This window comes from Hippopotamus amphibius, chromosome X (assembly GCF_030028045.1).
Source record: "Hippopotamus amphibius kiboko isolate mHipAmp2 chromosome X, mHipAmp2.hap2, whole genome shotgun sequence".
NCBI classification, from domain to species: Eukaryota; Metazoa; Chordata; class Mammalia; order Artiodactyla; family Hippopotamidae; genus Hippopotamus; species Hippopotamus amphibius.
In genome coordinates, this window is record NC_080203.1 from 48,385,653 (window position 1) to 48,399,819 (window position 14,167).

General features: G+C 39.0%; 1 protein-coding gene across 3 annotated transcripts in view; it reads left to right on the top strand.

Moving 5' to 3' along the window:
- Nucleotides 1-14,167, top strand: part of PCDH19 (protocadherin 19) — a 92,708-nt gene that overhangs the window by 40,031 nt on the left and 38,510 nt on the right. For all 3 annotated transcript variants that reach the window (XM_057718639.1, XM_057718640.1, XM_057718641.1), the window contains one exon: nucleotides 11,833-11,891. In XM_057718639.1, coding sequence (XP_057574622.1) covers nucleotides 11,833-11,891 — 59 coding nt within the window. The remainder of the gene's footprint in view (nucleotides 1-11,832; nucleotides 11,892-14,167) is intronic.

A 14,167-nucleotide genomic window follows, 5' to 3' on the forward strand; every position in this document is an offset into this window, starting at 1 on the left:
ATGAGCTTTACTTAACCCTGGAATGAGGTTTTCTTTCTTTCTCTTTCTTACTTTCTTTCTTTCTTTCTTTCTTTCTTTCTTTCTTTCTTTCTTTCTTTCTTTCTTTCTTTCTTTCTTTCTTTCTTTCTTCCTTTCTTCCTTTCTTCCTTTCTTTTTCTTTCTCTCTCTCTCTCTTTCTTCCTTCCTTCCTTTCTTTCTTTCTTTCTTTCTTTCTTTCTTTCTTTCTTTCTTTCTTTCTTCCTTTCTTAAGAGTTTCTGTGACAGTTCAATCATAACAGAGGAAGCAAATGAGGCGAAGGAAAACTAGTTTATAAAGGATTTTAAAGTGGCTCAAATCTTGCCTTTCACATAATTTCAGATGGTATGAGGTCATTTCAACTCTCTTTAAACTGAGTTTTCTTTCTCTCTCCACACACGCGTGTGCACACACACACACACACACTCCAGCTAAGGTGTTGAATCAGCAATTAGAGAACTTGGGTCCATATATATACACATTTATCTCTCATGCCAGAAAGCAAGACTGTTCACTACATTATTTCTTTTTCTTATAGTACAGATCGGGAGAGAATGAGATAAAATATCCTAGTAGGAAACCTCAGAAAAAAAACTATGCATGATGTTCAATGGAAATTTAGTTGGAAATAGAAACGGGTATTCAAGAGAAATCAAGTTTATTACCTGGTAATCAGATGATCTGTCATTTGTCTGGCAGTTCACTTTTAGAAAGCACCTGCATATTTAATATTTTATTTGATCCTAATAACAACTCTGTGAGATAGTTAGGACAGGTGCTATTTCCATTTTATAGATTAGGAAATTGTGGGTCAGAGAGGTTCAGTGATTTCTGCAAGGTCACACAGCTAGTAAGAACTTTCTCTAATTTTACCTTGAAGGCTCTGTATTTGGAGGGTTTCTAGAACTTCCCTTTGAATTGTCTGTGATCTTTTCTAAGCTTATAACAACCTGTAGAAACAATCACCAGGGTGACTTATAGCCCTAACTGAAGTTGTGTCTACCAGGAACAAGCATTTTTTAATATGGAGACACGAAAACACAATCCTCTTTCCCTCACAAAAATTATATGTAATCTGTGTGTATCTCTGTGTGTGTTATGAATGAAGGTAAGAATGCCCACACCTGTTTGTACTGGTTGAACCCCAAACAAAATCGTTCTTTGTTATCAAGTAGATACAAGTATTGGGCAGACCAGGATGAGGAGTGAGTGTGCTAGTTTCTTTGAGAGAAAGGTGTGTATATACATAAAAGTGAATGGAGAAAGAGCTATCTAAGAATATTTGAAAGACTGGCCAGGAGAAAGCTGGGAAAGGAACGTAGAAGTTACTTGTACAGGTTGCAGGGTAGGACTGTCAGGCACGGTACAGTGTTACGTTTCTGATAGCATTAAGTTTTTTCTTTAACAGTTAAGTTCGGAATTGTGCTTGGTTCTTGCTGCTGGGAGTCTGATGGGAGAGGGAGGATGAGGTGTTCCCCCTCATTATTTCTTAATCTTCCTGCAGGAGGAAATTGCTCTGGTTGTGTTCACCGCCCTTGAACCTGTCATGTTTAAGCAGGCTAGGGTATTTTTTTTCTCCCAAATAGTACATCCAGTCAGCCAGTCCTAATTACTTCTATTTCATTGCATTTCCCAGAATCCTAATGAGGTGTGGCCTAGTGGTGAGAGCGCAGGACCTGCAGTAAGAAATCTTGAATTCTAGTTGCAGATGTGACACTGCTCCTCTCTAGCAGAGAGCAAGTCTCTTAACCTGTTTTGTCCTGCTGTTAATGGGGTTAATAATATTTATTTAGCTTATAGTAGCAGGAGGATTAACTAATTAATGTTGGTTAAAAGGGAAAAAAAGAAAAAAGGACAAGTTTTTGTGTATCGTGTTCATTTCCAAATGCTAATTCTTTTAGGGTGATATTGACAGGAGGCACCTGCTCCATTGCACTCATCAAGCACCTCCTGGAAGTCTTGCTGGCTGGATGCAAAGCAACATTCTGTGCCATAAGCTCTGTAGAAAATGTAGCTACCTTCAGGCCCAGTTTCCAACTTGAGTGTCTGTTTTCTGCCCATCTAAGAATATTCCTCTATCTTATGGTTTCTCTGAGGTTAAGTACATTTTTTTCTCTCTCCTGAAATCCTTTTTAAACATTCTGAAATTCTTTGTGATAAAAGGTTCAATACACATGCAACGTGCTTTAGTAACTGTTGTTCTGTTGGTGCATTGCATAACTGCATCACAGATTTCTAATACTCTTAACAATTTCAAACCGCTAATAATATTGGCCACTTTTCAAGGTGTAATTATGGATTTACTGTGCGTGGTTGCCAGCTCTCTTATGTCAGATAGTAGCCTTTAGATTAATCTCAGTTTACCAAATCAGGTCATATTCCAGCCTGCCCTTACCACCCCCACCCCAGCATAAAACGAGAAGTTCTGTTAGGATTTGGGAGGACAGGTAGCGATTTTGAGAGAATGAGTAAACATTTCCATTGCTTCCTTGAATCAATCCTCTTCCTCTTGCTTCTCATTTATGCTTCATGAAGTGATGCTGAAGTGTAAGCTCTGTCTTGCCTCCAACACTGATTTGCTGCGATGCTTAACTCACTAGAAATTGGAGGCTACTCTGGATTTCCTTCAGTGCCTAATAATTTCAACAGAACCAAATGCCCTTTATTTAAACTCCAGTCATAATTAGAGGGTTGCCAATGTTAAGTAACCAATGGAGTCTGATTTTGAGAAACGTTTATTGTGCCTCATTAAATTCGAAATTCATACTTAAAAAGATCAGAAATAAACAATCTGTTTATATTTTGGTGACAGTAAATATAAGTGGATGCTGTGTGTGTACATCCTTGCCTCTACACATCCCAGTGAACTGAGACACCCCTGTGTTTGCCATGGTGATAATCAAAATAGTTACACCAAAAGAGAACTATGGAGGATTTCATTGACCACAAACAAGAAAATGATCTATTGAATTGCATGTAATTAGAAAACATCAATATTAGAAGCTAACACATTCACTGTTTCTGATTGTATATAACTCGGTTGTTTTTTTGTCGTCATGATCACATATTATAGGCTTGAGCAACAAGCCAGTAGAAGGGAAATGAGTTTAGAATGATATGCCAAAGTCTGTTACTCCTTCACTCTTAAAAATAAGCTTGTGGAGGCAACTGGGTTTTAAGCGATGTGTAATATAAATAACGAGATTGGGGCTGGAACTGGATTTGGGGGTATTGTTTTGGCCCACAGGCACAGTGCCACCCTCCACTTTCCCTCCAAATATTTTGAAAGTTTGGCTTGCTCAATAGAAATTGTACTCTGCAGGCAGTCAGGGCTCCGTAGCCGCTAAGTAGTAGAGAATTGAGACCAATAATATAGAATTTAACAGAAATGGACCAGCCCAGAGTGCTAGACCTTCTATAACCCAGAAGGGCTCAAAGATAGGCTGGATTCAGGAGACTTCATACTGTGGATCCCTGGGCCATTGCTTGTGGGAGGTCTTATGTTGGTTTCCTATTGTCAGTTGGACCAGCTTTACCAAATCATAGCTTCTGAAATTAAAGCTACCCTGTAAGCCATCACTAGTTATCTTAGGTCACCTGGTAAAGATGGTTGTAAATGCCTCTAAAGGACACTTGAATTGGTCGCCAAGGTTGCAGGGATGAAAGTGGCTCATTCCTGGATCCTTTGGGTTATGTGACTGGGTCTGCAGTTAGTGTGTGCCAAATTTTTCTTTTGTCTATCTGCTACACTATACTCTCCTGACCCACTCATGGAAAGTAACCAATAAAGTCATTCAGAGAAAAATAGGTATAAAGCAGGCTAATCACTTCCCTGATGTTACCATCTTGTGTTTGCTTTCCATCTCAGTAGTAGGTAATGCCAACAACAGTGTTCCTGGGGATTTTTCTTGTTGTCCTTGTTTTTGCGGCTTCTTCTAGCTGAGTCAGTATTTAATGTGGCTGTAGCATTTAACCTGTATGTTTGTTTTCTTGGCTGTTTAAGTGGGGGAATAACAGTTGGCACCTGCTTGTAAAGTACTTTAATATTTGGGGATGAAAGGCACTCTGAGCCTGCAAAATAGCTTTAATGTGTTGTAGTTACATATTTGGGGATGGAGATTGGACTCTAGGGTTTGTTCCATTGGCACATGTGGTTGATAGCTATTTACTTCTCAGGTTGAATTTTGTTTCTGTGGGATGAGATAGAATGACTCATGTGATTGGGTTAGTCATTTTATTTACTCTTAAACTACTTATATCCACACCGAAGTCTTGTTGATTTTGTATTCCTGTGTAGAATAGGTATTAACTGGTTCCTCAGAGCTTTTTATAAGCAGATATTATTTTAAACTGAACTGTGCCCCGCAAAGGACTTAGAAAAGGGTCCCAGAGCCTTATTCAGAAGTCTTTTCTTAGCTATATAATGGGATGGTGCTTAGCCTGGTCATTCAGTAGGCTCTTTGCCTCTGAATTGCATGGATTCCTGCAGAAAGCTGCTAGGTTTCTCAAGGAGGCCTTTGTGGTAAAATTTGCACTGGGTTGCTCTTCTGAAGCCACAACTTTGACCCAATAAAAGATGAGGGTGGAGAAAAGTGCTTTCCCTAAGCTGCCTTTGTCACCTCTATGTAGTCTGACCACATCAATGGTGCCAGTGAAATTTTAGCAGTGATGATGAAAGGCCACCAGGAGGGGAACTCTTTCAACCTGACTTGGATGTTAACTAAATGGCCTGTGTTTCCCACTGGTAGCCATGTCCTGAAAGCCATTGGAAGCCTAAAGTTCTCTTCCACATGCAGGAAAGTAGCTGTCATGCTGTCAATCTGTGGCTCAGAGGTCTACAGATAAGGCAAAGCCTTATCTTATCACAGAAATTTTACCTATGGTGGTTTGGAAACACTATCATGTGTCACTACTGCCATTCCCAGCGATACGGCAGGACTGATGGATGATGGGCAGGAAGCACCTAACTGTGGCATCTTATCCTTGGCAGTGATATCCAGACTACTGTGTATTTATAAGGTCATAGTTGGGAGTGAGGACAGAGAACAAACTGTAACTACAGAAGACAGTGGGGCAGAATGGATGTTTTCTGAAGAAATAAGACCACCTTGGCCTAATAGAATTGGTCAACTGCTTTAACTGCAATAAGAAGCTTCATTCTAAACCTCTTCCATCTCTTCTCTGGTCTTTCATTGATGGATTCATTACATGAGTGCTTGCCAAATGTCCAGCATTGTGGCAGTGAGACTTCAAATGAAAGCTTCCAGTCTAGTTGGAGGATGAACTGACATGCTACAGTAAAGTAATTATAGAACCTGAGGAAATGCATAACTACATCAGACAGTCTGTACACTAAGTGCTGAGAACATGCTAAGCTACATGGAATGATCAGGGGTATAGATGTATTAGAAATGAGGGAAATAAGATATGAGGGAAGTAGAAGACTTGTGTCGGATGACTGCTCAGCTAAAGATTTAATGTAGATTTAGTGCTAAACGTAACAGAGGACCACTGAACAGGTTCTTTGAAGCCTTGAAAAGAGAAATGCTGTGATGAAAATAGTTCATGAGGAAGATTATCCACATAGTATTTTGCAAAATGGGCTAGAGCAAAAGGCAGATGGAGATGAAGTAGTGGCACAAGGTGATGAAAGCTGTGGAAGTGGAGCCAAAAGGACATGCACAGATGCTATTTCTAAGAACTTTATAAGTTTTATAACTTGTTTGATAGGAGAGGGAGGTGGTTTGTATTTGTGATGTGGGTTTGTATGGGTAACAAATATAAAGGCCAAATCCTCCTATGTGCGTCCCCTACTATCATCAGGCCATTAGGATGCTACTTAGTTCCATAGAGTTGCAGTGTAATTCTCAAAGTTGTATTCCATAGCCTGTGCACAAGTATATGCATGTATCTGCGGGTATGTGCCTCTGTGTGTGTGTGTGTGTGTGTGTGTTTCCTGTTTTTCTGAATGGCTGACATTTTAACCAACCCCAGCAAGAGGTCTATCAATTTGTGACCTCCTTGCCGGTATAGCCTTTACCTTTTTTTTCATCCTCAGGCTTTGGTGCATGTTTTTTGAGTGGACGAATGAATGAATGAATAAATGAATGAATGAACAAGAGCCATTTAGTTTTAGAATCCTAGAATTTAGGGGGCTTGAAGGGAACGTTGGCATTATTTGGGTTATTCTCTTCATTTCCTAGATAGATAAATTAAAGCTTCAAGAGGGATCAAGTGATTTATTCAAGGCCATCAATGAATCAGTGACAAACATGAGGAGGGAATTCAGGTCACCCCACTACACCACATTGCTTACTGTAGTCAAACTGCGTGTGTGTGTATGTGTGCGTGCATGAGAATTAGTGCTGGTGTGTAAGTATGTAGGCATGGCTAGAGGAAGCTTACTTAGCTTGTTTTCCAGTTCAGGGTAAATATGAGCTTTCTAGTGATGGCAACTCTGGGGATGGTGCCTTTTATTCCATCTTCACTAATTCCTCCTCCAGCTTTTGCTGTCTGGATGGATGAGTCTTTGAATATACATTCTAGCTGGAGGCATGTTGGCTTTATTTTTATATAGAATTTACATTTTCATTTTTATGTGTTGAGGATAGTAAGGAGGAAAAAGCTATTTGTCAATTCATTTTCTAAAAACGTCTTTGTGAGGAGATGCCATTGGAACATCTAAAGCAGCAATCGCTTTTAGAAAAAGATTATGTCTTATCATTATTGATCATAGACACAATTATTATTATTAGACATCAGCAGTTAAAAAAAGAAACGGCATTTAAAAATCATTTTGCTGTGCATCTGTTTTGGGGTTCCAGTTTTCCTCTTTGTATTGATAAAATGACTGAGTGAAATATTTTTTAAAAATTAGTTAGCAGATTGCAGTTTGATGGGACTTTTAAAGTGTAATTTAAAATGGCTGTTCATTTTCAAACAAAAACCTTAAGGTTTGATGAATCTCTGTTTTCATTGCAGCATCTGTAACCTTTTTTAACTTTGTAGCATGACCTGGGGATTTGTGCTGCCGGGCAAACGATTCTAGTCCTGGATATCTGTATTTATTGGGCTTCTTTCTCCTTATGGCTGAAGTCTCTGCTGGTGATAAATGTGGTGCTGAGAGAGTCACAGTCACTATTCCAGAGACTAGGGCAACTCAGTGAACTGTGAAAGTAATGCAAAATGACAATTAAAGTAGGGCATTCTAGTACCTTGGGGTCCTGACAAAGTGGAAGTATTTGACTTCTGATGTGCCAGACTCATTAACATAATAACATACCACCCACCCCAAAGTCTCTCTAGAAACCTCCTATATCCAGAAAGGAGCTGAGAATAAAAAGTAGTTAGCAAAGAAGGCTCCTGAGCAGGTAAAAAAACAAACAACAAACCCAAAACAGTATGCAAAAGTCCCTATAGTAAAGATCATGTCATTTCCCTCTTAGAAAAACATCTCAGCTTTCTACCCAGAACTTGTCTCCTTTTCTAGACTATGCTAACAAATGTAATTATATAGTTTCCAAGAGCACAGCAGAGTGGAAATATCGAACTTGAAATGGAAGAGGAGCTGCTTTTGATATACTAATAGCACTGAGAAGTAACAATATTGAGTGTTTTATAGCAAATTGGTGGGAAACATTAAAAATTAAAGGCAAGAACTCAAAAAACAATGCTTTGGAGTTAGTGAGTGTATAGGCAAAACCTGAAGGGTACAGTGATTTATGTTTAGAGAGATACTTCTGAGGAACCAATAAGCAACTGTGTGATAACTTTCAAAAAGAAAGCAGAATGGGTAGGATTTTAAATGAAAGTTTTAGTCCTTAGAGGAGAAAGCACTAAGCTATCTAAAAAACTCTGCTATCCAGAAGTATTTATTCTTTAGGTTTTCAGAAAATTAAGATTTTATTAAACATAAACAAAGTGAGAAGTTTGTTCTCAGTGACTCCTAGGCTAAGGAATTCTAATTAGAGAAAGGATTTGGGAGAAATATACTAAGTGATAGGAAAGTGACTATTATTTACCACTGAGACTGAAAATAAAAGTTTGCTCTAGACCCATTTTTTTTAATGTCAAAATTTAGGTTTTTCAGAAACAAATGTTCTTGTCTCTTTGCTGTGTTCCTGTGTTAACTTGGCTGTCTCATTAGAGATGGGGACATTTCCTAGTGAAATTAATGTGACATTTAGAGAAAATTTCCCCTCTCAAATGTTTCACGTTATTTGCCATTTAGAACACTTAGAGAGGGGATTGGAATAATGTCAAGCAAATTTTGATTAAATAAGGCTAACCAGGAGCCAATATATTCATGCAAAAAAGAAAAGCTCTTTTATTATTTCTTAAAAAGTGTTATTTCTGTTGTCATTCTTTATCCTCTATTGAGATGACCTTGGATGATAATATGACAAAAGAGATGCCATCTTCTAAACAGCTGGGCTTTCCTTAGAAAACACAGCACATCAGGTCAAAGCCTGTGGCGGGTCTTTTGCTCAGGACAGTTCTCCACTCTGGATATCTGTTAGAATTACCTGAGAAGCTTTCAAAAAAACACCGATGGCTGGGCCCCACTCCATGCCAATTACCTCAGAATCTCTTAGAGTGGGACTTTCGCAACAGTGTTAAAAAAAAATTCCCTAGTTGATTCTAATGTGCAGTTAGGGCTGAGAACAGACTTAAGACATGCAAACTATTCATTAAGAGAAGATTATTTCCTTCTTCAGGGTGGTCTGAGTCTCATTCTTTGCTCTACCTGAAGTGTGAAAAAAATTTACTCTTTCAATGCACAGGAGTTGGGTTTGAGCACACACCTTGAATCAGTAGGAGCAAGAACACTTGGTGTTAGTATACCCTGACCCATAAAAGACCATCTGTGGCCAGTTGACTCAGTTGTTTGGGCTGTAGTTCTAATGAGGCCAGAAGAGTGTATCCTATCCAATTAGAATAATTCTGTTGCATAGGTTGTTTCCATAACTCTAACCAAGCTGCATCACAAAGAGACCTGAGACTGAGGCAAAAGACAATGGATGACTCAGCACAGCTCCATCCACTGTGGGAAAATCAGTTCGAGGAACCTGCCCCATGAGTAGTGCTACTGATTGCATGAGGATGCAGCATGGGCCATCTGTCCATGGTTTGTGCTGGTTTGGGGAATGGAATATTTACATTTGAAGGCTAGGGCCCATGAGAATGAGGGGAGGGGGTTACTCTTTCAGAGTAAGAGAAAGGAGAAAGAAAGACAGGAAGGTGATAAGCTTCAATAATATGCTCCTACCTACAGTGGCAGATCACGCCTGGCATATTTGCTCAGGTTAACCCATCTGTATATCACAACAAGGGAAAGAGAATTGTTGAGGTTTCCATAAGCAAGCCTTCTAGACCTGTGTCCTCTTTTAACTCAGTGCCTGTGAGTGGGAATCCTCAAGGTGAGATATATTATTCTATTAGGACCAAGAAGTAGTACAGTCACCAGGGATAAATTTGTATGGTTTTGCTTATTTGCCCAGAGTTTTAGCACCATGCCTAGAGGTCACGTCTCCACAGGGCTCCATATTTGATGCACAGTGCACACAGATTGGACACCCTCACACCCTCATCTGCAAGGCTATGTAAAATGTTGTACTTGAAAACTGGCTTTTTTAACATGACAATATCTTGGGATGTTGCTCGTGCTTTCCCTGCAAAGCCAGTATCTTCTTTTCTTTTACATCTGTGTCTCTATCGATTAACTTTCTTGAAAAAATGATTCAGGAAGTTTGGAGGCTGAGATGGAATATATGCACGTTACTCTTTTATTGCCCAAATAGGGTCAAGTTCCAGATCCTACTCAGGGATCCAGGTTCTGTAGAAAGCAGAGGATAAGGGTTTCCACCATCCCCGCCATGAGTCATGATGAATGCACTTGAAATTCTCCTTTGAATTTATGTTCTATTATGCCTATTTTATAGAGGAGGAAAATGAGACACATAGAAATTAAGTAATTTGCCCAAGGTTGCACAAACTAATAATTAAACTCCTGTGTACTTAATCAATTCCCTGTTTTATGTGAATAGAATGCTTTTTTTTGGGGGGGGCAGTTAGGAGACTTCCACTTATTAAATTATATATTGTACTGAATATCATAGAAGAGCACATTTACCCAACACCATTTTTGCATTTTATATTGGTATAAAAATTAATTCAAGAAGTGCCTGTTGGTTGACTGACTGATAGAAAACCTCTTCCAGCATTGTATTCCCAATGCACCTTCAAGTTTGTTTCCTCCTCCCCTAATTATGTTTGCAACAATTTCAGCCTCCATTTTCTTACAAGCAAATTAGGAATGAACTGACCCTTTTGATTTTCACTCTCCCAATCCATTCCTTCCAATAGCACCAAAACTTACTTGTGGTTTTCATTAAAGGGGATTTTATCTTCTAGATAAATGCAGTGTGAGTGGATATTATACAGCTCATCTTCAAATAAGGGGCATGTAGAGGGCATGGGCATGCCTGAGTAAGTACAGGACAGTGATGGGATTTAGTTTTCTTCTCCATACATTCTTCTTTCTCTCACCTACTCGCCACCCCCATCCCCACCTACTCTAGAAACTTGGGGTCCCTATCCTGACTGTTGGCTGTTTGGTGCTCATGTGGTAGTTAGATCTGCTATCACCTGCCCTGTTTTCCCCTCTACTAAACTCTGAACTCCTTGAAACCTAAAACTGCGTCTAAGAGCCTAGCACAGTTAATGTGTGACACGTAGTCATCGGAAAGGAATCTACTATTTTGTTAGCTCAATAGCTATTGTGTTTCCTTTCCCAGGCACTTTCAGTTGAAGTGATTTCAGAAGGCCCTAAGGAATGGTGAGAATGGTGAGAATTTCTGGTAGACTGGCAGGAGAGTGGATGAGATGTGTTTGGGCATTTTTCAGTTTATACAGTGGTTCAGCGAGAGTAGTACTTTAGTGTTGGAGTAAAGATCCACTTTACTAGGACTTTCAGTCAGCTTCACTGTTGACTTTTCCCTGTGTTCCCCCTTCTAAGGCTGCCCCTCTTCAATCCACCCCCAACCTCTGGATGCTCATCAGCTGTTTTCCCATCTCTTTCATCTGGCAGGTACTCTGCATTTGCTTTTGTAAAACCATTGCTCAGGCAGTCTGCTGTAACCAGATTAGACAGTGGTGTTTTAATGATAGGAGCTGAGACAGGCGTTTGCTTGCAAACTTCATGTTTCACATGAAAGGCTTTGGCACCCCCTGTGGACTGCCCTTCACCCCGTTTTAGGCATAATACTTGTTGGCCTTTATATCTGTGATAAAACGAAGGCCTTCCTGTATAACAAGTACTGAGCAAAATGTCTTAAAGGGAAGTGCAGAGTTTAAATCCACAGTGGGGGATTACCTTGCTTGCATTTCCATATCTATGGAATAAATATTTTAACATGTTAATTATCTACTACTAATAAAAATACCTTTGAACTTCCAGTCAATTTGATGGACACAGAATTGTGTCCACTGGGGAATGGGAAGCAATTAGTTTCTGTAAAGATTTTGGGTCATGCTGTATCTTCTCTAAGTGGTTGCATGGTCAGTAGCCAGGCATATTCTAGGGGATGTTTGTGTCAAGTTCATCTTCTTCTGCCTGGGAGAGCTGCCTCCACAGAGCCTCCAGGGCCCCAAGGAGGTGGCAGGCATTCGTCAGGCTGTTGCCCCACTGTGGCCTTGGTTTCTGATTCATTCATTGCCTCTTGCCCAGTAGAAAATTCCTCCTAAGTAGGACAGTTTGGCTCTTTTCATGAATCATCTCTGTAACCTTTTTAATCTTTTTTTTTCCCCCACTGCAGACTGAAAACTATTCTTTTGACTCCAACTACGTGAATAGCCGAGCCCATTTAATCAAAAGGTATGTTGGTTTGCTTGCCTATTTCTACAACTAAGCTTGATTTAATATAAAAAGCCAAACGATTAAATATTTTTAATGATGCCCTTTTCAGATTTTGAAATGAAAATGCCTATCTGCTTATTGTAGAAAATTAGGAAAATTCAGAAAAGCATTAAAAAAAACTAAATAAAACTCACTGGTAATTCTGCTACCCAAAATCACTGTTGGCATTTATCATGTTTCTTTACATAACTGTATACAGAAATAATTAACAAAGTAAAGTTGGGGTCATATTAAAATACAGTTTTATGTGATGATTTAGAAATCTAACATTAAAATTTTCTCCTATGGAACTTCTAGTGAATTTCAAGATGTCTGTTATTTTGACAACTTTGAAATCATTTTAAGGCTGTTTTAATGATGGATAAACTAATTCTTATCTTTAAAAATCTTTATAGATGAGAGAGGGAAAGAAAAGATATTTGCCTAATTCAATAAATCTTAAAATAGAAGTATTTCAAATGAAGCATTCAAAGTTGAGATTTGTGTGAATGGTTGGTCATAACTCAGTTATCCATGGAGCCACAATGTATGCGAATACAGAGCCAAATACTGTCAAGGAAAATTGCATCTGTGCGGTGGGCACCGTGGTGCCCAAGGCAGATAAGGCAAGGGGTTCAGGGAGTCTTCTAAGTAGAGAACTTATGCAGAAAAACTGGTACTGACCATTCAGATGATGCCTTTATTACTGTTTGATGCAAATATCCTCTTCAGTGGTCCAGTGGTTATTCTGCAGCTAAAATTGAACTCTGTGTGTGATTGTTAAAATAATAAAAATGAAGTAGAGAAGCAAGCAGGGTATGTTAGAGCTGCGGTTGAGAAGATATGAAAATTCTATTATTTTGCTGGCTCTAATCCCATAAATTCATATCACCAGAAGGGTAGGATTTGAGGAATAAACTAGTTTGTTGTAAAACAACTTTAATTCAGATCTAATTTAATTCACGATGCTGCAGTAACCGCTGAAAACATGCTAGATTTATTTGTATCGGTCTGGAATCGCTTGTGACCTTAAGTGACGATCGTTAATTATCTGAAAATGGATAGCCCAGTATTAACAGCCATAGCATTGTTTGGAATTTTCTGAGGGGTTGGGAGGAATCTGTTTTGAATATTTTCTTGGCCCATGGAATACAAACAAAAGGTGAAGAAAAAGTTGTCTGTCTGATTTATTAGGAGGGAAAAAGCCCTCTTTTTGTGCACTTATTAGAGTAACTGCAGCAGAAATTTGCTTTTTTTTTTCCTACTTCTGAATTGTTATTTCAAAGCTCCTTTATTAAAATTTCTGGTAAAAACAGTGACTTACCTTATCCTCACAGATCCCTTGGGCTAGCGCTGGGTACCTGGGAATTCTACGACCAGGTTAAAATCATAGCATGAGCCTGATTTTCATAGCATGGCAGAAAGCTAAGACTCCTGGGGACCCTCGCCGTCTTAGGTCAGACCTGAATATCCAATGCACAAGGCAAACTGATGAGATGAAAACTTATGTTCGAACAGTTATCTTTTGAGACACATGAATTTCCACAGCAGCTTTGGGACTCACTAGAACTTCTGATTTTGTTTAATTACTTTATATGTTTTTGTTTACACGCACATACACACAAAAGGCACTACCTGGACTTAGGCTCTCAGTGGAAAAATCTCCTGATGTTGCCTGAAATCAAAGACAGTAGCTTTTTACCAGGGACAACCTTGATTAAGAGGAAACATCTGAAAGCTCAGGGACACACACATTTTTGCCAGGTTCTGTTTTTGGAACCCTAAGGGCTTTAGAAAACCACAAAGGCCTTGGAATTTATAGGAAAGACACAGGGAATCTTGTGTGCTATGCTTTTTTGGGGGACTAATGATTTTAAATGTAAAATGTTTGGAAAATGTTAAGAGAGTAATGACTAACATCAGGTGATAAAACCACACAAACCATGTTCAAAGAGTTCACAGTGATGTTTGAAAGGCTTTTCACTGTATGTGGTTTCTTGAGGATCCATTTACGTGCAAGGAAAAAGCTCCTGGCCGGGAAATTCCGAATCTGATTATCAGCTTTAATTTTATTATCAAGTCCTTGTTTCTTTAAATGCCAATCCAATTTCAGGCCAACTTTGAAAACTTCTTTTCTTATCCATTTTTTCTTCCTCTATTCACTTTCTGCTCATCCAAAGATGCTTCTTGGACCATTCTTTTTGGCATTCTCCAGCAGTTGTTAACACTGTCTCACACGCAGGCTTCTTTTTCTG